The sequence below is a fragment of the Aspergillus aculeatinus genome, assembly GCF_003184765.1.
Source record: "Aspergillus aculeatinus CBS 121060 unplaced genomic scaffold BO66scaffold_65, whole genome shotgun sequence".
Lineage (NCBI taxonomy): Eukaryota > Fungi > Ascomycota > Eurotiomycetes > Eurotiales > Aspergillaceae > Aspergillus > Aspergillus aculeatinus.
The window spans coordinates 36160-58160 of record NW_020291534.1 but is presented as its reverse complement, the minus strand read 5'-3'; the positions used below and the strand labels follow the sequence as shown (position 1 = coordinate 58160).

Here is a 22001-nt window from a genome sequence, read left to right as displayed (position 1 = left end):
TCACTGTCCGGGGCCTTGTCGGGGCACTGAGTTATCTATCATCTACCCACACCTTTCCTATCTCCGCTGCTTATTCTGCCATCTGGCTCTTCTAAGGAGCCTTATCTCGTTCACAACCCGGATCGAGCAGATCGTGATTTCTTGCTCCTTCGCCCGCCTAGATTATACTCTGCGGCATTATTCTCCCTGCCCGAAAAAACAACCAAACTTCTAGCCTTCTCTTCTCTCCATCGGATACTACTACGTTAAACCTGGCGGAGTCCATGTCATCATCAGGTCTAATTTGGGCATGGAACACATTAAGATCCCTTCCCCGTCTGCGATCTTAGACATTCAACCTTCGCCTCCGTCAACAGAAGGGTCTTCTAAGCCTCCTTCTTCCTCCCAGAGGTCTACCTCAAGCCAGCCCGGTGCCTCCAGGGATCCTAACAAACCGAAGCAGTCAAAAAGCCGTAACGGTACGGTACCATTCATTCCTAGTACCCTAATGAGACGACAGACGGGAACAGAGTTGTTCTCGGGTGAAACTACAGCATCAGAGAGAAGACGGCACGGACGTTCTCAGGGTGCGCAGTGCGCTGACGTTCTTATCATTTCTATAACCCAGGCTGTATTACCTGCAAGGCAAAACGATTGAAATGTGACGAATCCAAGCCGACGTGCCTTCAATGTAAGAAACGGAAGGTGGAGTGTGGAGGATACAAGAAAGATTTCAAATGGCGCCCTTTCGAAGAGACTAACGTTGGCTGCAAGAACGTGTCGACGAAAAGCAAAAAAGGTATCCCTACTTGATATGGAATTGTTGGCTTTTGTACATTGCTGACATGAATGTTCCAAAGCCATCTCATCACCCCCGGGTCGGAAGTCTAGCCTTGACTTTTCTACGTCTCCGGACTCGCAGTCCACTGAGGGGTGGTCGAGGACCCTGTCTAATTCTTTGCCTCTCTTCTCACCAGGGAGTGAAAGGTCTGCACTCGCGCTTGGCTTTTCGAAAGGGGATGAGCCGACTCCAGGGCGTGCAAAGGTGGATGCAGTACCAAAGCAACATCTCTTTGTCCCTACGGATGATCTCATAGGCCCGCTAGATATAGCAAGCCTTAATGATAGCATCCTAGCCCCATCACTAATCGAGATTCCACCCCTGGAGCCATCCTCCTATATTTCCGATGTGTCACTGTCTAATGCGGGGATGCAATCTCGACCCACCCTAGGTGGCGTTTCCCAACACGACAGCCCGCCAAGGCACCACAGTTTTAGCTTTGAGGCCTTGATGGAGGTCGAAAACGATGACATTGAGGAGATTATAAGGAAGTCAGAACTTCCTCTGGGGTCGACTTTCTTAAACAGCACAGAGTGCATCAATTCTGCGCAGGCCAAGAATACAAATCTCACCCCGAAGATCCTCTCAGAGCCAAATTTTAGCATGGTCAGTCCCGAAATGCTGGTGTTGCAGTTCGACAGATTCACATGTGGGATCCTGTCTGTGAAGGACGGTGCCCACGAGAACCCATGGCGGACACTGATTTGGCCCCTAGCCAAGGAGACCCCAGCGCTATATCATGCCGTATTTTCTCTAGCGGCATTTCACTCCAGCAAGGAGATCCCCAGCCTCAGGGTTCATGGGATGGATCATATGCGGCAGAGCATCACCTACATGGTGCACGACATACAAAATATGAGAGCAGATGCAGCCTTGGCCACGAGTCTCGCGCTGGCATTTGCGGAGACATGGGATCAGCATACGCGCACATGTATCCAGCACTTGCGGGGAGCCAAGGCGTTGGTGTCACAGGTTGTAGGATTTGGTCTTCAAAGCGGGATGTGCGGCAGTGACCTGGATAGAATTCGGTTTCTGTATAACACCTGGCTATACATGGATGTGATTTCTCGCCTGACATCCCGGGAAGAATCCGGGGATCAGGAGGTAGATACCTCTGTTTTCCAGTTGCCCAAGGATGCAGTGCACGAGATCGACCCTCTAATGGGTTGCGCGACAACCCTTTTCCCGTTAATCCACCAAGTCGCGCGCCTGATCCAGCGAGTTCGCAGAACCGAGTCCAACTCCCTCTCTATTGTCTCGCAGGCCATAGAATTGAAAACCCAGGTTGAGCAATGGGAGCCCCCCCGCTGCTTCGAACCCCCAGATGACCCCACGTCGGAGGTACAGCATAGTATCCAAACCGCACACGCTTACCGCTGGGCGACACTGTTGTACCTTCACCAAGCAGTTCCTGAAATGCCCTCCGAGCCAGCATCGGAGCTGTCCAAGCGTGTCTTGATGCTGCTGGCCACAGTTCCCCCCAGCTCCCGTACCACCATCATCCAAATGTTTCCTCTTTTGGCGGCTGGGTGTGAAGCAGAGCAAGAGGAGGATCGCCAGTGGGTGCTCAATCGATGGCTAGCAATCCAATCACGTCTCATGCTTGGGTCTATTGATCGTTGCATCGAGATTGTCCGAGAGGTTTGGGATCGCCGCGATGCCGCGGGGCTTGAGCAGCCCGATTATTTACCCACGAAAAGGCTTGAGATTGATAAGACAACAAATGTAGGCCGTGGGTCAGGTGAGCGTGGCTTCACCAGCAGCTTTGCTGAGCCTTGGAGAAGATCGAGTATGGCCGATCGGGTACCTTCTAAGGGCTCTTCGGGGAAGCCACGACGGACCTCGGCAATCTCTCCGCTGGAAAATATCGAATTTGATAGGACTGTTCGTGGAAATTTGCATTGGGTCAATGTGATGCAGGAATGGGGTTGGGAAGGTAAGATATCTTGTTTGCATTTCTTCTGGTTTCCGTTTTGTTTATCTTGGGATCATGCACCCAAGAAAGCCTCTCGTTCATAACCTTGCGACGGACATCGGCTCATATGTACAGTGTTTTTGGGGTAAAACTTCACTCAAAAAGCGATCTTCATAATCAGCAGATTGAACACGGTGGATCCTCCACGGTTGATCTCCGCGGGCCAGCACGACTGTTGTCTCTCCCTCCTTTCGAGCTTGCCTGCTCGCGTTGCACCGTCCGGCGCTCCGGAGGTCGAGGAGTCTCGGTCGCACTGTCTTCGGAATCCGCTTCGGCTTGGTGCGGAGGCCTGCTCTGGGTCAGGTACGACCGGAGGGAGGCCAGATATGGCTCTAGTTCGCTCGTCATGGCCACTGTCGCCATTGTTGCGCGGGGCTGTGGAGCGGCTTCTTTGGGATCTGCGGAATGTGCGGCGAGCACCACGCAGTGGGTTTGTGACTTCTTGAGGGTATAGCTCATCCTCAAAAAAATCGTGGGCTGGGCTTACAGATCTGGACTGGGAGTGATTAGCATGGCGTTCCAGAGTTTTGGGCTTTTTGTTTGTGGTTTGGTTGAGCGAAGCAATCACATTCTATACGGCCTTGAAGGCAAATTCCCAAGGATTATTGCTGCAATGGGGTTTCTTTCGTAGTTGTTGCGAGGGACTTTGGCACGGAGTTTTGGCGCGTAGGACAGGGCCAGATGCCTGAAAGGAGCTTGTCGCTGTACGGACCGGAGAACGGTGACAGGATCGCTAGGAGTAATGAAGTATGTTGCTATCGACCCTCAAGTATCTCGATCGGCAGTTGGCGCGGTGGACAGTGAACGGCTGATCGAATACAACTGTCTACTTAAAGATATACCGTACCGGTGGGAAGGGAGATTGCTGAATCCTTCAAGCTTGTGTCTGTCGCCTGGGTGCTCTCGCTGAATGATTGATGACTGCACGGGAGGGTACAGAGGACGGTCACAATTCGCATAGGGTGGATCTGCTCGCGGGGAATGGGGCGATATTCGACCGATAGAGTTGCTTGGGCTGTTTGGTATGTTGCCTTCGATAGTGTTGTGAGTGCTGGTAGATCGTCTCTCTCTCTCTCGCAATCAGCTACAAAAGACTGAATAGAGGTCGAGGGGGCGGGGAGGGAAAGAGAGGTAGTAATAGCCAGATCAAGCGGGTGGTGAGAATAGAACACTATTTAACAGTCTGAAGCGTGGGTGGGACCCGACGCCGCGACAACCTCGGACTCCTTCTCCCTGTGATTTTCGACGTATAGGGTATAGTAGTTTTAACTTGTTATGAGGGGGGGGGGGGAGAGACCAAGGGAAGATTTGACTTTTGATGGGCTGATTCGGATGATGATGGTGCGAGCCTGGAGAGTGTGTGAGTGTGTGAAAGAGAGAGAAGGGGAGTGAGTGGTGTTGGATGACGGCAGAGGTGCATGAGCAATACTTGTGTGTGTGGTGCTTTAGGGAAAGGTCAACACCTTAGTTTGGGGGATGTTGTGCTGTGCTGTGGGTGCTGGAGCAGGAGAAGAGGTGGGTGCGAAAATGGACTGGCTTGCGGAGCAGAATACAGTAGGCATTGCCGCAGGCAGGCCGGGTGAGGATGGAGGGAGAGAGAGAGAGAGGAAGAAAGGACCGAATGCCCTTCTAGTCCACGGTTAGGTGTTTGGTTACTTGCTTGGGCCTTCGCTTTCCTACACCTGCACAGAGTGCTTAGGACTAAGGTACTGTACGCTTCGCTGTATTGTCTTTCTAGATGGTAACTAGAACTGGCATGCACGGGCCAGTCTGTGCTGTGTCTCTTTGGTCTGCAGTGCGCCCACCCCACTCACTCATCTGCTTTACCTTCACTACGTTACTGCACTGATGAGATCGCTGGACTTTACTCAACAATTCATCGCATTCAGACCTAATGCGGCCAAGGTACGGAGGACAGTATAGTGAGAGCCTGGAGCTGCTCGCGACCTTCCTTCCCTGGCAGTAATTAGTGGGATAGGGTATCTGACTTAGGTTGAGGTGATTAGATAGAAGTACTGTAGATAGCGAGTGAGGGGGAGGGTTTATCGCCCCTGCCCACTTCACTCACTCACTAAACCTCCACCTGACAAGCAGCGGAAGTACTAACCCGTCCAGGCAAAAGTTTCCTGTCTGCGGTCCAGCTCTCTATCAATATCCACCGTGGACAAGCAAAGGTCCTGCCCCTCCCGCCTTTCGCCTACACCACCACCGGTATCAACTTTCTTTCGGTCCTGCAACCCCAAGCTCCAGCGGCCTGGCTAATATCTCCCATCCAGGTCAATAGAACAGCAGACCAGTCCACAAGTAAAGAAAGCACTAACTCGCCTTGAAAGTTGTACAGTTCTGTACCCCTCATCCAAGCAATGAGAGCCTCTCGCTACCCCTCATCTGAGAACGAGGAACCCATCATGGATCTCCTACTGTAGAAGGTGGATCCGTGCGCCATGGTGGTGGTCTGTCTCTTTTCCCTCAGAAGGGCAAAAGAATTGAGATTCTCATTATCATTATTGCACTTATTCAGAATGATTGCGATAATAGTCGGGATGACTCGAAGGCATCAATCAATCTGGTGGTATATTTATTATAAAAGAGCAGCAGCATCCCCGGGGTACCATTGATTCAGATTCGAAGTCATCAGATCTAAACAGTGATTATTCCATCGATCCTCTCTTTCCTTATACTACGTTCGCACGTGTTCCACATTCAACAAAAATTACAGACAAACCAATCGATCTTGCAAAGATGCCCGTCGCGTTCAGATACCACCAGCAGGCGCAGTCGACGTTCAAGCCTCCTCTCATCGCGAATGAGAATGCCTTCCTGGGGGACGTGGATTCATCGTAAGTTTTTTTTGTCTTTGTTTTTGCTGTGTTGTTGCGACTTGTTTTGAGATAAGTCAATTCGGATTTGCCTTTTGCCAGTGATGCAGGCGTGCGCACAGTCCCCATCTCATCTCCCTCTATGCAAGGGTGGTGGGTTGCTCGGTTGCTTTTCTGGCTGGTTGCTAACCGGGTGAAACAACTACCTGCAGGGACGATTACAACCCGGAGAAACCCATGTCGGCCGGCTTCTATCGCCTGGAGAAGGGCACGCCACTGACTTACGAGTACTCCTACGATGAGATGAAGATTATCCTCGAGGGGGAGTACGAAATCTCCGACGAAACCGGGCAGAAGGTCACGGCTAAGCCCGGCGATGTCTTCCACTTCCCCAAGGGTGCCAAGATCACCTTCACCACTCCCTCCTATGGGCTGGCTTTCTACGTAAGTGCCGAGTTTTCTCCTCTCGCTGCCCACACTCCTCATTGCCGACCGATCGATTCAAGAGAAAGAAAGAAAAAGTCACTAACTGCAATGGGAATGGCAGACGGGTCAACGGGCCAAGGGCGTCTTGTAAAGAAGCTGGGATTGAAGAAGAAAAGGAAGAGGGGAGAGGTTGTTGATGGTGATGATGTCATTTCCGATGCCTTGGCCTTCCTTGCTGGATCAAAGGACGGGAGGGCTGAAGGATTTCAGCCTAGACCAAATGATGATAAGAGTGAAAAAGAGAGCGGAAGAGAAGAGGTTGGGTTTTTGTGCCGTCGATAAATGGGTCACATCTCGATCCATGGTTCATCGGAGGGGATGGGCCCCATTTGCCCTCGCACCTTTCCAAGTTTGTTGACGGCCGTTGCCCAGAGATCAATCAACCCAGAAAAATAAAACAAGGCAAAGGAATGACGAGGATACGATCAGGCATCTGAGTTTGATTAGCTGGTATGGAAATGCATAGTAGAAAGCAGAACAATGAACACATGCGAGACACTTGAAACATCTGGGATCTGACTGGGGTTCATTCCGGTATTGTAGTCGTACGTAGTGATGATTGCCGGGGAGACCTCGTGCACAGTCGGTAGTAGTCATCTGTACCCCTCGCAGGGGAAGAGGTGTGGGGAGTGGGATGGATAGACAGGCACCGATATTGTGGAGTGGAGATGGAGAGAGAGGGTGAGAAAAGAAAACGGTATCGGTCGGGCTCATCTCATTCTCGGATGACAATGGATGATTGAATACTCTACCTCATTCTCTCGACACACACACTCTCTCCCTCCCTTCTCTGTATCTTGCAATTCGTATCATCCCTATTGTTAATAATCATATTGTCAAGCACATCCACCTAGTCAGGGGAGCCTATCAGTCCCAATCTCCCGTCCACTTTATCCTGTCACCATCCGATCGGACCCATGGATCGCGGTCGATCGGACTAGATATCAATTGACCCATTGAAATGCCAGCTGAAAGTCGACAGGACTAGGATTATGGATCTGGTACCTGCTCGGGATTCCTCCTCAGCCTCACGATCCCCCCAATCAATTAGCCAGGAACAAGATTTAGATTGCTGTGCAATATCGCAATGCCAATGAAGATCGGAACAAGGGAGTTGACCCGGCAACCGTCAGCTCCTCGAGGGGTACTGCAACCCATCGGAGGATTCTCGTTGGCTGACAGCCACGGGGGGGTGGAGAGAAGGGCAGGTACGGAGTACTCGAATAAGAAAAGAGGTGGAAGAAGAAGCCGAAGGGGAGAGAGGGAAAAGAGGGAAAAGAGGGAAAAGACCAAGAGAGTGACCTATTTGGAAGAGTCCACAATAGTCCAGACAAGGCAGGTGGTGGACTGGGCCTGGTGGTACTAAATGGTGTGTGGCTGGCTCAACCTGTCTATAGGCGGGGAACTGCTGCTATTGCTGCTACTAACTTACTGCTATTAACGTTACTGCCACTGTTGCTCTTTACTCTTAAGAGCTCTGGTTGCTGGCTACTGCCACTTTTACCAAGGGGGAAGAAAAAAGAAGGCATCATCATCGGGGCGCCTAAAGCTCCTAGTAACTACTCTCCTCTACTCTACTCAACTTCTTCTACAACCTCGGCGCTCCTTCTTCTCTTCTCTTCTCTTCTCTTCTCGCCTCTCCCCTTCTCCTCCTCTTCTTTACCCTCACTAGCTTTGCGCACAGTTTCAGCTCGCCCCAGTTGACTCAAACGCAAGGCCTACAATAAGAAGCTCTATTATCATTCCATCAAATCGACTGATCTTTTCTGCTCTATCCCTTCGTACCCAACGAGGCCGATTCAGATTGTTCGATACTCGTGGCGCTGAGTTGCTGCTTCAATCGGACCTTTTTTTTTTTTTTTTTTGCTGTTTCCCTGATCTCAGTTTCTCTCCCCTCTTCTAGCGCTCTTCTGGTCGTGATTTAACGTGCGCTTGTCTCCCCTTGTGTGGTTGGGAATTCTCCTAAATCCCCGGGTTACTTTTTGTCACCAGCTGTCCCGGTCGGCGGAGTCACACATCGGGCACCCAAGGACCACGCGATTGCTAATTGCGCCCGTTTCGCCCGTCCCCGAGCTTCTGCTCTTGCGCCCATCATGGCTCTCAATATTGACACAAGTGACCGATCCGGGTTCCGCCTCCCACATCCGCCACCCCTCCTTCATACACGTGCCGGCAACGAACTGCTGGATCGTCCTTCGACGCCGGCCGAGACTGCCTTCACCAGCCCCGTTCAGACCCCTCAAGGAAGCCCCAGCAAGAATCGTCTGCCCCCCGGCGCGATCGATCTGCCCAATGTATTTGAGAAAGCTCTGAAACTGAATCCCACCTCGCCGACGAAGAACACAAATAACCACTACAACCATCCCATGTTCTCTCCACCCCGGGCGGGGGAGGATTTCAACGAGAGCGTCATCCGACAACCGCCCGCCAGCCCTACGCGCAGATCCAATAAAGAAAACACGCCTCCGAACTCGACGCGTTTCGCTAAGGATTTGGGCCCGAACCCTGCAGCCGCCGCGATCTCCAGAAATGAGCCATACCAAACCCGCGATTTGGAGAGCATCCAGCGGCGACAGGTCCCCATGCGGGGTCTGACGCCGGAAGAGCTAGAGAAGCTCCAGAACCCCCGGGTCAAGCGTCTTGTCAACGTCACCCAACTTTGTAGGTCTCCTGTTGAATCTTGTGCATCCGAAGCGTTTCCGCCCATCGTACTGACTACGTAGATTTCCTCGATCATTATTTCGATCTGCTGAGCTATGTCCACAACCGACAGAATCGCTACACGCAGTTTCGCGCCGCGTACCCGGAACCACCCCTGACGTCGATGGAGGAATACGAACCCGCACTCATGAAATACTTGGGTCGGGAGCGGGCCCACCTTCGCAAGCGCCGAACCAGACTTCGCCAGCATGATTTCCAAATATTGACACAGGTCGGACAGGGAGGATACGGGCAGGTTTACTTGGCACAGAAGAAGGATACGCGGGAAGTGTGCGCGTTGAAGGTGATGAGCAAGAAGTTACTCTTCAAGCTGGACGAAATCCGCCACATTCTCACGGAGCGTGATATCTTGACAGCGGCCAAGAGTGAGTGGCTGGTGAAGCTGCTCTACGCTTTCCAGGATGAGGATCAAATTTACTTGGCGATGGAATATGTCCCGGGCGGTGATTTCCGCACCTTGTTGAACAACACCGGAGTGCTGCACAACCGCCATGCTCGGTTCTACATCGCGGAAATGTTCAGCTGCATCGATGCGCTCCACGCACTGGGATATATCCACCGCGATTTAAAGCCCGAGAACTTTCTGATTGATTCGACCGGTCACGTGAAGTTGACCGACTTTGGCCTGGCAGCTGGAATGCTGAACCCAGGCAAGATCGAATCTATGCGCGTGAAGCTGGAGGAGGTGGGTAACACTCCGGTGCCGTTCGGACGTCCGATGGAACAGCGCACGGTGACAGAGCGTCGCCAAGGCTATCGGTCGCTTCGTGAGCGGCAAGTCAACTATGCGAAGTCTATTGTCGGATCACCAGACTACATGGCGCCCGAAGTCCTCAAGGGAGAGGAGTATGACTTTACGGTGGATTACTGGAGCTTAGGATGCATGCTGTTCGAAGCATTGGCGGGTTACCCGCCGTTTGCGGGATCGACGGTGGACGAGACCTGGCAGAACCTGAAGAACTGGCAGAAGGTGCTGCGCAAGCCCGTCTATGAAGACCCCAACTACTTTCTGTCGCGCCGGACATGGGACCTGATCACCAAGCTGGTTGCTGCCAAGGACCAGCGGTTCAAGAACATCCAGGAGATCCATTCCCACGACTACTTCAGCGAAGTCGATTTCGGTCGCTTGCGCGAGCAGCGTGCGCCGTTTGTGCCCGAGCTGGATTCGGAGACGGACGCGGGATATTTCGACGACTTCACGAATGAGGCCGACATGGCCAAGTACAAGGAAGTTCATGACAAGCAACGGGCCCTGGAGGAGATGGCGGAACGCGACGAGAAGATGGGCAAGGGCCTGTTTGTAGGATTCACATTCCGGTGGGTTGATGTTGTCTCCTCAGTTGCCAAACGCCATTACTGATTGTGAATAGACACCGCAAGCCTGCCATGGATGGCATGGGACGCAATTCCCCGCGCAAGCCGATCGCAACGGACGGCAGCTTCGGCACGATGTTCTAGTTTTCTTTTGCATGGGTCCATTCTAGCACGAGCTGGGTCTCGGGTCGGAGTTCAAATGAGCGAGTATGACATGATATTTTAATGGCTATGGCATGGGGATGGCATGGACATGGCAGCACGGGTATTTGCCAGAGAATAGGAGGGGAGAAGTGTATGATACAGCGTATCGTAGAAATACATGCCTAACGGTCTGCAAGCATTTGGGAGTGGTGGTGGTGGTCGTCGTAGTACCGTCCTCCTTCTCTCAAGCATCAATTCTCGTTGATTTGCTGCACCATCTTCAAAATCTCCGACTCATTATCCCCAACAACCGCCTGGCCATTCGTCCAATCGACTGTCTATAATAGAAGAAGAAAAGGTTAGCACAACTGAACCCATACGCCCCAAACCCAGTAATCGTCCCCCCTTATCCCCCCCCCACCTCCCAAACCCCGAGATGTAAGGTGTAAGAGGTAAGTAAACATACAATCGGCCTCACAAACGTCCCCTCGGGATCCCCCTTGAACCGCCGAATCGCCTCCTCCGCATCCTTGGCCCCGCGCACCACCTCCCCGACGGCACACCGCGACCCCTTGTCCGGCGCCCCCGCCCCCGCGGGGTTCCCGGTGACATAGTCCAGGATGTTACGCAGCTGGTCCGTCGTCGGCGGCGCCGTCGTCACCTCCAGCTGGAACTCGCCGCGCCCGCCCGCCGGCGCGTCCGGCGATTGCGCCTGCGTCGACGCCCGCTGCAGGATCTTGTACGCGTTCTTGCTCGCCGGGTTGCTGGGCGTGTGGAACAGGGTTATCGGGTCGAGGGTTTTGGCCTTGAGGTGTTAGTGAAACTTTGGAAGGGGGGATGGGGGATGGTTGGGGAGCTTTGGGATGGGGGCTTGGGGACGTACGAAGCGGAAGACCATTTTGTTTTTGGGGTGGTGGTGGTTGTGCTTCTTGTTTTTGTGGTTGTCGTTGGAGGGGATGGGGTTGTTTGGGTGATTGGGTGGTTGGGTTGTTGGGTGGGATTGGTGCTGGTGGTGCTGGTGGTGAAGGTGAAGGTGGTGAGGGTAGTTGTGCAGTGCAGTTGGAGTCGGGGTCTGCATTGGGAAATGGCAGTGGTTACTACAGCTGAGCGGAGGTACGGCGGGTGTTGCGTTGCTGATTACGTCATGGGACTGAGTCATCTTTACCACAATCCATGGCTGTAATTGATACTCATACTGTTGATTGTTGCATTTGCATTTGCATTTGCAATGGTTATTGCTTATGTTTTAGGTCTTTTTGTTTGCAGTTGTGCTGTAAACCTCCGGGATATTGTTCGGCGAATCGTTGGTGCTAGTAGAGAGCTACACCGTGAGTAGTCCCACTGGCCATTGTTTTCTTCAGAGTACTTCCGGGCAGCCAAATATCCTGCGCTTCAACATATCAACAAACAATCGTGGTATCTATCATTATCGTATATACATCATTTCCCGAAAAAGGCTCTACCACCCAAATTGCTCTATATGCAGATATATCCCCTGGGCGCCGGTCCCCTTGTGCACGGCTCGCTCGTCGCTCAGCGACACCACGCTGCGCCGCGTATCGTCCGACAGTCCCTGCGGCCCACAGACCACCACGGCGCTCTCCCCCTCCGCCCGCTCGAGGACCTTGCGGATGACAGTCCGGACCTGAGGCCGACCAGACAGGATCGTCAGGGGGCGCATGGGGGGTGCCGGTTTCGTATCCGGGGATCCTGGCGGGCCCGCGGCTTTCTCGGACCCTGACGGTGCAGCAGCCGTCGCGGCGTGTCCCGAGCAGGTACACTTGCTTGTGATCACATCTTCATCCTCGATGGCTGCCGTGCAGCAGCAGCCTCCGCCGGGTAGACAGCCGGTGTCATTGATGGAGATAGCATCCTTCTCCACGATCTTCTCGGTGTATTTCTCGTCGGTCGTTTCCATGGATGAGCGGGACTGAGCCACGGCGGTGGATGGCGTCTGTGCGCAGAGAGTGGCTTGCGTCGGCTGCTCCAGCTTCTCGTCGCAGGTGATGTAGATGCTCAACTCGATCTCGCGGATGAGGTCGGCATTTGCGCGTTGGCACTCTTCCGCGTCGGCCAGGACGGACTGCAGCTGGCTCTCAAACCAGCTGAGCTGGGTGCGTGATTTGATCACCCACACGAATCGGATTCGCTTGGTCGCCGCGAGGTGCTTGGGCGAAGCGCCACCTTGCGCGCAGTCTTTCTTCCACTTGGCCACGATGTCTCGCAAGCACGGGATGGTATAGGTCACGCCCATTCCGCCCGCCAGGAGGATGACACTGTCGAACTGCTGCAGCGGCCTCATCTGACCATACGGGCCTTCAAGGAAGACCGTCCGCGTCTGTTTAGTGGACGCGGTCTCTCCGGTCCCAAGCATATGGTGGCGCTTCGACGCGTAGCGGAAGAACCGACGGGTTCCGCCTTTCTCGGCGCGGACGAAGACTTCGAGCTTGTTGTCTTCGGGGATGGACGCGATGGTGAAAGGGTGGCTTTGGAGCGGAGCAATCGAATGGCATGTGAGAAAGACATGCTGACCTGGTTTCCAGCTGACCCCGGGGTTCTCAATCGTGACGCGCGTGACGTTGCCCGGTAGAGGCGTGAAAGTCGCCCTGTTGGCCCAGAGGGCATGGCTTGGAGATTTTGAGCGATGGAAGATCGACAGATTGATATATGTGGCCCAGATATAGCGCGCCACGCGGTCGAAGACGAGAAACCCTATCGGAATCCAGACCCAGACCTTGACCTCCGCCGGTGCATGCAGCCAGACGGCCGCGATGAATCCAACAAAGGTGACCAGATGTTGCAGGACAAAGAACTCATATCCGAACCTCCGGATCGGGGCGGCGGAGGTGATCACAATCCAGGTCAAAATGGCCCACGCGGCTAGTCCTCGAGCAATCAAGGGGTAGTTCTTGATTTCGTAGGAGATATAGTTGTAGCGACCCCAGTCGCGGAACCAGAAGGCCATGTGGATCGTGGCCGTCAGCCAGAGCGTTCGGGCCACCCAGCGATGGTACCAGTTCAGCCGTTCATAGCTCATGCCTACCAGGGCACCGATGAGATTCTGTCTCCCGGCTAGCAGGAAGATCAGGGGCAACTGCGCGATGGCCACGAATCCGGTCCGGTAGCCCACATCCTCCCAGCTCCATTGATCCGTGGTGTCCAGCTTGTAGAAGCAGAAGACAAGTACGACAACCAGATTAGCCAACACAACAGCCACTGGCCCCAATGGCGCGAAGTGGAAGGTATGGCTGCGGATCGATACGGGAGGCAGCGTCGCATAGCTTGCCTCGCGGACAATTGCCGTGAGAGTGGCATATGTGTTGAAGAACAGTGACTTGGGCTTGGACGGAGTGAGGGAGGTATCCCGAAGTCTGCATAGGTGAGCACCGCAATATTTGGCCTGCATGAAGAATTTACTGACCTTTGATAGGCGAGGTAGCGGTTGAGGAGGTTCACCACGGTACCCGCGGCGATAGCACTGCCTATGACCACCCAGTACATTTTCTGGAGATAGAAGAGACCGGGCACGCCAGCCCCCATGGACATGTGGCCCATGCCCGACATTGACATGTCCATGTCCATCTTGGCGGTGATTAGCGGGGGTCGAATATAGATGGATGGACAATAAACGACACTATCCCCGGCAGGAGTTGGTGAAAGACAATCGATATACAGAAAGGGAGGGCCGGAATATCAACGCATCTCGTTTCAAAGCAGCAACACAACACACACAACCTGTCTGTTACGGAGAGGAGGGGGAGGTTGTCGGCTATTCAGAGTTTCATGTCGCAGTGGTGTGCAGCGTCGTGAGTACATGTAAGAGTAAGAGTAAGTGGGTAAGTTAAGTGATGAGTTGGAAATTGGAATAAAATCATGGGTGGGGGGGGAAATGCATGGTAGACAAGACAAGGCTGGATGGGACCTTTCCACAAGAGCAGACCTAAACAGCCCATGCATGCCATGCCCAGTGCCATCCCCACCTGTGAGTCTTGAGCCATGATAACCAGGAATTGAATTGATAATAATCTTCTCACTTTGTAAACGAATCGAAGTAGTCATAATCTGCTCACCTCCACCGCCCGCTTGTCCGCTGCTTTCGGCCTGGCGGGCGATTCCGCGCCCCGTGATTGGCTCGTTGGACCTAAAATGTGCTCAAGCGCCAAACCGAGTCGGGCCAAAATGTGCTCAATCTCGGAATGAACGTCTTCGCTTCAATTTAGGTAGAGCATGATTATCGCCCGTCCCGGCTTGATCAAACTCAAGGATCCAGAACTGACTGCTGGTGGTGGCCCGCCATGGCTAAGATATCGTCGCGGATCGGCCCTCTTCTTGCTCCTCTTTCTTCTTCTCCTCTTTCTTGATCCTCTTCCTTTTCAACTAACATCGTCCGCTGTCTTGATTCTTTGATGCTCTCCCATCCTACAAAAACCACCTTCATCCCGAAATCAATCTGATCGCCTTATATCCGAGACCACCACCACCACCACCATCACCACCACCACTCTCCATCAGCCCGCAAAAGCCAAACCAACCTACCCCTCCTACCCCGCGCCCATCATGGACATGAGCAGTATGGATTCCAGCTCTTCCTCATCCTCATCCTCGATGTCCATGGCCATGGTCTTCACGAACAGCCACTCCACCCCGCTCTTCTCATCGCAATGGACGCCGACCTCCAGCGGCAGCTACGCGGGCACGTGCATCTTCCTGATCGTGCTGGCCATCATCGGCCGGCTGCTGGTGGCCTTCAAGGCGCTGATGGAGCAGCGGTGGCTCAGCGCGCACCTGCAGCGGCGGTACGTCGTCGTGGCGGGCAAATCCACCGAGGCGGGCCGCATCGACGCCGACCCGGACGCCAAGGGGGCCACGCTCATCACCGCCCAGGGCGTCGAGGAGAGCGTCCGCGTCGTGCGCCGCACCGCCCGCGAGCCCCTCCCCTGGCGCTTCAGCGTGGATCTGCCCCGCGCCTTGATCTTCCTCGTCATCACGGGCGTGTCGTATCTACTGTACGTGTCCTTTCCCTCTTAGTGCCTTTCATCGTCGAGGAAAGTCATTTAAGCTAATGGTTTGTGGTTGCAGCATGTTGGCCGTCATGACCATGAACGTGGGCTACTTCTGCTCTGTCCTGGCCGGCGCGTTCCTTGGGGAACTCGCGGTGGGTCGGTATATTCAGTGGAATGAACATGATCACTGAACTGCTTTTCCTCGCTGTGTTCTTTTGGTGTTGAGTGGGCGTTGGATTTTGCTTGCATTGCGGCTTAGCATGGGGTTTGTTTTACTCTGAGATACCTTTTTTTTTCGACACGAACCGTTTACGATATACTTAGTTGGTGATGGGCTCGGCTCGTCTGAGGCATAGCTGGTGTTTTCTATGTCTCGTGGGGGGGCGTGGATGGGTGGATTGTATATAGACATGGATGCTGGATATACGTACATATCATCATTGACCGTAAACTGTCTAGCGATCAGTAAGCCTCGATGTAGAACGTTACGGTCTGCAACAACAATAAAGCCCTTCATGTCCAGCCGGCGAGTATCGCTTGCAGGTTGGCCGGAGACAGCCGCAACATGGCATGATCCACCGTCGATCGGCCGGGTCTCATTGGCGCGGAAATAGGCGTCCTGCCAAGATTCAACGTTTTGTTGCTCCATGAATTGCGATTTAGGGAAGTCCATGCGAAGCTCACAAGAAGACAAGAGAGCAAAGATCAATCAATTACAACTGAAGAGTCAGATGAAACGCTCTACGAGATAACTGTTCACAATTAGCAAGCACAAGCAAAATTACCCCCAAACACAAGTTAAAAACAAAAACCCCTCACACATCAAACGCACTCGTTGGCCGAACCTCCAACCCCACCCGCCGGTAGGTCTTATCGACCGCCTCCATCTGCCTGACACTCTCCCCGCCATCAACCCACACCCCGGATCCCTTCCTCCCTTTGATCCGATTCACAAACTCCTCCAACTGACACCGCCAGGTCGTCCACCACTCCTGATATGTCTCCGCCCGCTGATCCCCCGCGGGCCAGTTATACGCCTTGAGGTACTGCACCTCCTCCCAGGTTTTGGACAGCTTCCCCTTGCGGTAGAGGGTATGCGTGTCGCGCACGTCGATGCGGTGGTACACCGTCGGCAGGATCATGTTCCAGATCGCGACGGTCCGCTGCACGAAGTGCTGCGTCTCCGTGCCGCCCTGCGAGGCCACCAGGATCTCGGCGAGGGTGGCCTCGGTCCTGGGCCACGCAAACCAGGGCATGACTCGGGACCAGGTGGTTGGTAGCAGGGAGAGGAACCCGCTGCTGTTCTGCGCTGCCGCCGCCGCTGTGTATGCCAGATCGCCTGCGATGTGGGCTGTTTGGAGGCCGTCGGCGGTCTGGTATGTGGCGGAGATGGCGGTGTCGATCTGCTGCGCATCGTGAAACGGAGGGCAGTCGGAACTGCTGAGCGGGCGGGGTGGGGTGTACTGGCCTTCCACGACCACCAGGTCCTCCTCTCGCTTCGTCGAGAGGTTCAGAACCTGGCGCGCGCAGGAGAGCGGGTACGTCGCCAGGTCCATCAGGCATCCGCCGGACAGGGCGTACTGGAAGCGGATGTCATCGCGCGCGATGTAGCCCCGGGGCAGGTAGAATTGTGAGGATGTGTCGACCACGGTGCCAGGGCCCCAGGGGGTCTGGCGGGTCAGGGAGAGGAAGGTCTGCCAGGCCGGGTGGAATTGGTGGTGGAAGGCTTCGAGGAGGACGGGGCCATGGGGGGCGGTTGCGAGCGGGTGGGTGAAGAGCTTGCGGGCTTCGGTGGCGTTGGAGCACGAGGGTTTCTCCAGGAGGACGTGCTTGCCTGCTTGCAGGGAGCGGAGGGCCCATTCGTAGTGGTGCGAGTTGGGCAGCGCGATGTAAACGGCGTCGATGGTGGGGTCATCGAGGAGCTCTGCTCTGGTGTTAGGTTTGTTCGGTTCTCGTAATGCCAATTTCCCGGATGGGCCAGGTGCTGGGGTCGTGCTTGACCTTGGTATGAGCTATGCACGATGGGGATGTCGTGTCTCTTAGCATACTGCTGAGCGCGGTCTGAGTCGCGGGCAGCAACCGCTGCGATGATGGCCTCGGAATGGGACTTGGCCGGTATTATGACTGAGTTCGGGCTAGAAGGATATCAGTCAGGATGGGAACGCAAGTACTGCATACTACTGCTTCAGGGATTGGCTTACGCTATGTTGGAAGCTCCGAGTAGACCGATGCGAATGGCGCCATCCTTCTTCGCGGGAGTGGGTGGATTTAAAATATAGTAGATTCGTTGGAACAAGCTCATCGACGCCATGGTCGGTGGATTATTATGAGTTTTCTACTTGGGCTGATGTTTCGATGCGAACTGGAGATGTCTGTCATCTCTGGTGGTGAGTGCCCAAGTGACTTGGCTGGTGGTTACTCCGCACGAGAATCTTTGGTTCTACCTCGTACACAAGCGACGGAAGACGAAATTCGGTACATTATCATGGATCAGGTGCCCGTACCATCATATGGGAAGATTTCTAAATGGCAAGCTAATTGACTTCCTGCAAGCTGGTATTCACCTCCTCTACCTCCGAATCAGTGAAGCTCACACAATCTCGTTTTGGTCAATAACTGATTGATAGCTCTATCTGATAAGAGCGTGTGCCTCAAGCGAAGACAGGCTCGGAACTGCCTCGGATTTGCCCGCGCCCTGAGAAGAAATGAGCACATTTCTTAACTCAATTTGGCTTAGTGTCGCCCCCGGGGCCCGTTCCAGCCTTGACTGGGAGCTGCCAATTCCACCCTGCAGGAGAACCGATGAACAACTGAACAACCCAGAATTGAAATGGATGAAGATGGTGGATGATTGCGGGTAAACGAACCCTTTGGAACTAAACTCAGGGCCCAATTGATGCACTGCACCTGCAGCCATGGGTCCTCTTCCATCTTGTAGACTGCCTAAGAAGTTTCGGTCTTGGTCATTAATCAATTTGGCGGAACCGAACTGACAGAGCTCTCCCCATTCCTCCTCCTCCTCCGCCGAATCCGCCGTCCAAATCCACTCACTGCTGGCGCTCCCACCTGCCCTGTTCTTACATAAAGTTCTCCCACTCTCCTCTGTCCTTCTGTAGCAAGATCTGTGCCTCTGTACCCCTCTCACCCCTTTAACCGACACCCAGGATCACCATGAAGTTCTCCATCCTCCCCCTGGCGGCTCTCGCCCCCCTGGCCGCTGCCCACTTCGAGCTCAAGTACCCCACGAGCCGCGATGGCAGCGAAGACAACATGGTCAACTTCCCCTGCGGCAGTGCGGCCCAGTCCACCAACCGCACTCAGGTCTCCATCTCCGCCGGCTCCTTCCCCGTCGCGCTGTCCATGGGCCACTCGCAGACCGCGGTCGAGGTGCTCCTCGCCCTGGGCACCGACCCCGGCACCAACTTCAACATCACCCTGCACAAGACCTTCGAGATCGAGGGCCTGGGTGCCTTCTGCCTGCCCCACATCACCTTCGATGAGTCCATCCTCGGCACCAACATCACCGACGGCATGAACGCCACCGTCCAGGTGCAGAGCAACGGGGATCCATCTGGAGGTCTTTATGCGGTATGTCAATCCTGGCTGTTGGATTTGCAACGGCTTTGCTAACCAGTCGGGCGAAACCAGTGCGCCGACATCCAATTCTCCTCGACCGTGAGCTACGACGAGCCGTCGACCTGCAAGAACAACACCGGCGTCAAGGCTGTCGAGTTCACCGGCGCCGCCGCGGACCGTCACGCCAACGAGTCGACCGCCACCGGCGGTGCCCAGGACGGCTCCTCGTCCAGCAGCAGCAGCAGCAGCAGCTCCTCGTCCTCCGCGAGCGGCTCCAGCAGCACTGCTACCTCCACTGGTGCTGCGGTTCCTCTGCAGACCGCTGCCTGGGGAATGCTCGGTGCCGCTGTTGTCGGTGGTCTTGCTGTTCTGTAAACGAAGCGAAGACCTTCGTGCTACATCGAAGCTCACACCTTAATCGTGGAAGGATGCTGCTCTGCGCAGATGGTATGGCTGGAGAGAGCGAGGGAGAGACAAAAAGAGAACGAGATGATAAAAAAGCCCAACGAATGACATTTTCGAAGGAATGATCATGATTTGACGATAATTTCCCACACAACGCTTGTTTATCTGGCGATTGTATCTACCCTGTACATATTCATTTTAGTTGTCTACGGTTCTCGATACTACCTTAATATGAAGGACATGGACATGTGACCAGACTGGAGGAGACACCTCGTGCCTTGCTACTTTACTTGCTTTCAGCTTTGCGTATATTGAATGCATGCAATCTGCAGTATCATCTTGCTTTAGTACAGTAAACAGATACAGTGGATAGCCAGACTTATTGGAGTAAACTCCCATACGCTCATGAACCCGCGATTGCAAGGCAAAACAAAACAGAATCCCAAACAACGTTGATTGCGTATTCGACCGGCTCCCCAACCCAAAAGCCAGTCTATCTGCAGGTTAACTGATGATTTCCTTGGCTGGACCCTTCAGTTCGGATACACATACCTTTAGAGGTGATTCGTGACTTGCCCAACCCGGCAATCATGCAGTGCTTACAAAACAAACAACCCCTCCTCCTTGTTGGTTTATTTAACCAGACCCGCGCAGGTATATCTAGGTACCTGAGTCCCAACACTACCGGAAAATGATTTCGGATTGACACCCAGCCACTTAGTACCATACTTTACTTCCTATATCTTGTAGGCAGCAGCAAAGTCGCAAAGTTTTCCTAATACGGCATCGACCGCGGAGTTTTGAGCCTAGCCGATATAAAGGCCGTTGGCCCGTTTGTCTGGGGCCTTATCTTATCGCCCCGAGCCCGTTTGTTTCGTTCCTCCGTCAAAACAATCTCGACTTTTGCCAGACTTTCTCCCTATTGTTCTTTGGTTGTCACGTGAATCCGGGGTATTTTCTCTCCTTTTCGATTCAGTAGTTGTTGGGGTCAGTTCCTTTGCAAATATGGAGAATTACGAAAAATTACGTGCAGCAGGTGAGTTTATCTGGGGTCCACGGTTCGGGACCACCGTTACTGATCTCCACGGCCTCCAGGATATTTGGAGAAGTACTCTATAGCCCGCCATCCGCTCGGGTTCTACTACAATGTCGGCGTCACCGCCACATACACGCTACCCGAGACCTACACGCGTCCGCTGCGGGACTATGTGTACAAGGCGTGCGAGATTCTGATCGGCCAGCATCCCGCCCTCTCGGCGGTTCCCGTGAACGAGGAGTCCGACGAAGCATACTTCGTCCGCCTGCCGGAGATCGACCTCGCGCAGCCGGTGAGCTTCCACAAGCGTCTGCGGGGATTTCCCGAAGGGGACGCCACCGACAAGGAGCTGGACGAATTCCTGCAGACGCAGCACAGTACCGGGTTCACGACGCCGGGGGCACCGTACTGGCGCTTGGCGATCTTCACGGCCGACGACGAGGACAACGACGATGCATCGGCGCGGCGACGGTTCACGGCCGCGTATATCTTCCACCACGCGCTGGGCGACGGCACGTCCGGGAAGATCTTCCAACAGACGTTCCTGGAGGCGTTGACCGCAGCCGGGTCGGCACTGAACAGCGCGGCGCCCGGCGGCGAGGGAGCGACGCAGATCGTGGCCACGCCGGCGGGCACGCCGCTCCCGCCGAACCTGGAGGCCGCGCATCCCTGCGGCATCTCGCTCCCGTTCCTGCTGGGCGCGGTGGTCAAGATGAAGTTCGGCGGGCGGGACCGCGGGCTCTGGACGGGCGCGCCGGTCTTCACGCCGCTCGAGGCGCGGGCGCGCCACCTCGTCATCCCCGCCGCGGTGTCGGCGGCCTTCCGCCAAAGCTGTCGCCGCAACGGCGCCACCGTCACGGCCGCCGTCCAGGCGGCCATGGCCCAGGCGCTGTTCGCGCACCTGCCCCCGCAGTGCACCAAGCTGCGGCTCACCGGCGCCATCTCCGTCCGCAAGTGGCTCACCCAGCCGATCCCGGAGAAGTCGCTGGGCGTCTGGGTGATGGACTTCGGGGAGAGCTACTGGCGCAAGGGCCTGCCTGTCACCGACGCAGGGGCCTTCCCCTGGAAGGAGGCGCAGCGCTCGCGGGAGACGATCGAGCGCGTGGTCGCGATGAAGGGGAAGAACACCGGCGTGAATCTCCTCAAGTACGTGTCCGGTTTCTCGGAGTTTTTCCGATCGAAGCTCGGGAAGCCTCGTGGGGAGAGTATCGAGCTTTCGAATATCGGGGTCCTGAGTGCGTCGGATGAGGCCCGGTCAGACCCTTCGAAGCCCCAGATGGGTCGGGTGATCTTCTCGCAGAGCCCCAACGCTGCGGGCGCCGCGATCGTGGTGTCGGCGATCTCGGGTGGTGATGGCTGTTTGGTCCTGTCGTTTGGATGGCAGCAGGGTGTTGTGGAACCGGAGTTGGTTTCGGGCACGATTGACTCGGTGGAGAAATTGGTGCATCTTGCGGCACAATAAATTGGGGGTCATGAGAGGGGAGATTTCTTTTGCTGTTGTTCATCACCATATATTGCGACCTGCGGCTGCGAAGGGCCTGCACATAGTATCTAAAACCTGAGTACCGTTAATTCTAATGCCATCTGACTTGATCCGCTATACGGTGTATTTAGCGAGTGGATTCAGGCACCAGGGGGCCTCGAACCTCTGGATCCTTTGGGTGGGACAGCCGAGGCGGTGAGTCGGCGAGTCTGGCGGCAG

At 54.7% G+C, this 22001-nt stretch overlaps 10 protein-coding genes across 10 annotated transcripts; 6 read left to right on the top strand and 4 right to left on the bottom strand.

Annotated features, from left to right (window-relative positions):
- Positions 1-289: 289 nt before the first annotated feature.
- BO66DRAFT_423590 (Zn(II)2Cys6 transcription factor) lies at positions 290-3242 on the top strand (the record flags this gene model as incomplete). The annotated part of the gene is made up of 4 exons (XM_025650114.1): positions 290-458; positions 608-778; positions 840-2756; positions 2871-3242. 4 exons carry the CDS (start codon positions 290-292, stop codon positions 2882-2884), a joined length of 2271 nt encoding a protein of 756 aa, XP_025499133.1. The 3' UTR covers positions 2885-3242.
- On the bottom strand, positions 2913-3254 carry BO66DRAFT_443146 (uncharacterized protein; the record flags this gene model as incomplete). Its single annotated transcript, XM_025651487.1, has 1 exon — positions 2913-3254. The coding sequence occupies one exon, from the start codon at positions 3252-3254 to the stop codon at positions 2913-2915; it is 342 nt and encodes a 113-aa protein (XP_025499132.1).
- A 2090-nt stretch (positions 3255-5344) lies between these two features.
- Positions 5345-6333, top strand: BO66DRAFT_214013 (cupin domain-containing protein). The gene is made up of 3 exons (XM_025642611.1): positions 5345-5635; positions 5827-6058; positions 6162-6333. The coding sequence occupies exons 1-3, from the start codon at positions 5538-5540 to the stop codon at positions 6189-6191; spliced, it is 360 nt and encodes a 119-aa protein (XP_025499131.1). The 5' UTR covers positions 5345-5537; the 3' UTR covers positions 6192-6333.
- A 1619-nt stretch (positions 6334-7952) lies between these two features.
- Positions 7953-10478, top strand: BO66DRAFT_395538 (serine/threonine-protein kinase). The gene is made up of 3 exons (XM_025648238.1): positions 7953-8761; positions 8824-10138; positions 10192-10478. The coding sequence occupies exons 1-3, from the start codon at positions 8194-8196 to the stop codon at positions 10277-10279; spliced, it is 1971 nt and encodes a 656-aa protein (XP_025499130.1). The 5' UTR covers positions 7953-8193; the 3' UTR covers positions 10280-10478.
- Positions 10479-10530: 52 nt separating this feature from the next.
- Positions 10531-11177, bottom strand: BO66DRAFT_443143 (uncharacterized protein; the record flags this gene model as incomplete). Its single annotated transcript, XM_025651486.1, has 3 exons — positions 10531-10617; positions 10746-11084; positions 11163-11177. 3 exons carry the CDS (start codon positions 11175-11177, stop codon positions 10531-10533), a joined length of 441 nt encoding a protein of 146 aa, XP_025499129.1.
- A 446-nt stretch (positions 11178-11623) lies between these two features.
- On the bottom strand, positions 11624-14263 carry BO66DRAFT_395536 (ferric reductase family protein). Its single transcript, XM_025648237.1, has 2 exons — positions 13701-14263; positions 11624-13650 (listed from the first exon to the last, which is right to left on the bottom strand). The coding sequence occupies exons 1-2, from the start codon at positions 13859-13861 to the stop codon at positions 11739-11741; spliced, it is 2073 nt and encodes a 690-aa protein (XP_025499128.1). The 5' UTR covers positions 13862-14263; the 3' UTR covers positions 11624-11738.
- A 225-nt stretch (positions 14264-14488) lies between these two features.
- Positions 14489-15725, top strand: BO66DRAFT_423586 (copper transporter family protein). The gene is made up of 2 exons (XM_025650113.1): positions 14489-15285; positions 15359-15725. Exons 1-2 carry the CDS (start codon positions 14837-14839, stop codon positions 15471-15473), a joined length of 564 nt encoding a protein of 187 aa, XP_025499127.1. The 5' UTR covers positions 14489-14836; the 3' UTR covers positions 15474-15725.
- A 298-nt stretch (positions 15726-16023) lies between these two features.
- BO66DRAFT_405621 (Gfo/Idh/MocA family protein) lies at positions 16024-17593 on the bottom strand (the record flags this gene model as incomplete). Its single annotated transcript, XM_025648980.1, has 4 exons — positions 16024-16034; positions 16115-17277; positions 17331-17417; positions 17484-17593. The coding sequence occupies 4 exons, from the start codon at positions 17591-17593 to the stop codon at positions 16024-16026; spliced, it is 1371 nt and encodes a 456-aa protein (XP_025499126.1).
- An 860-nt stretch (positions 17594-18453) lies between these two features.
- Positions 18454-19233, top strand: BO66DRAFT_443139 (putative GPI anchored protein; the record flags this gene model as incomplete). Its single annotated transcript, XM_025651485.1, has 2 exons — positions 18454-18870; positions 18931-19233. 2 exons carry the CDS (start codon positions 18454-18456, stop codon positions 19231-19233), a joined length of 720 nt encoding a protein of 239 aa, XP_025499125.1.
- A 754-nt stretch (positions 19234-19987) lies between these two features.
- BO66DRAFT_359222 (uncharacterized protein) lies at positions 19988-21894 on the top strand. The gene is made up of 2 exons (XM_025644964.1): positions 19988-20299; positions 20359-21894. The coding sequence occupies exons 1-2, from the start codon at positions 20269-20271 to the stop codon at positions 21759-21761; spliced, it is 1434 nt and encodes a 477-aa protein (XP_025499124.1). The 5' UTR covers positions 19988-20268; the 3' UTR covers positions 21762-21894.
- Positions 21895-22001: the final 107 nt, after the last annotated feature.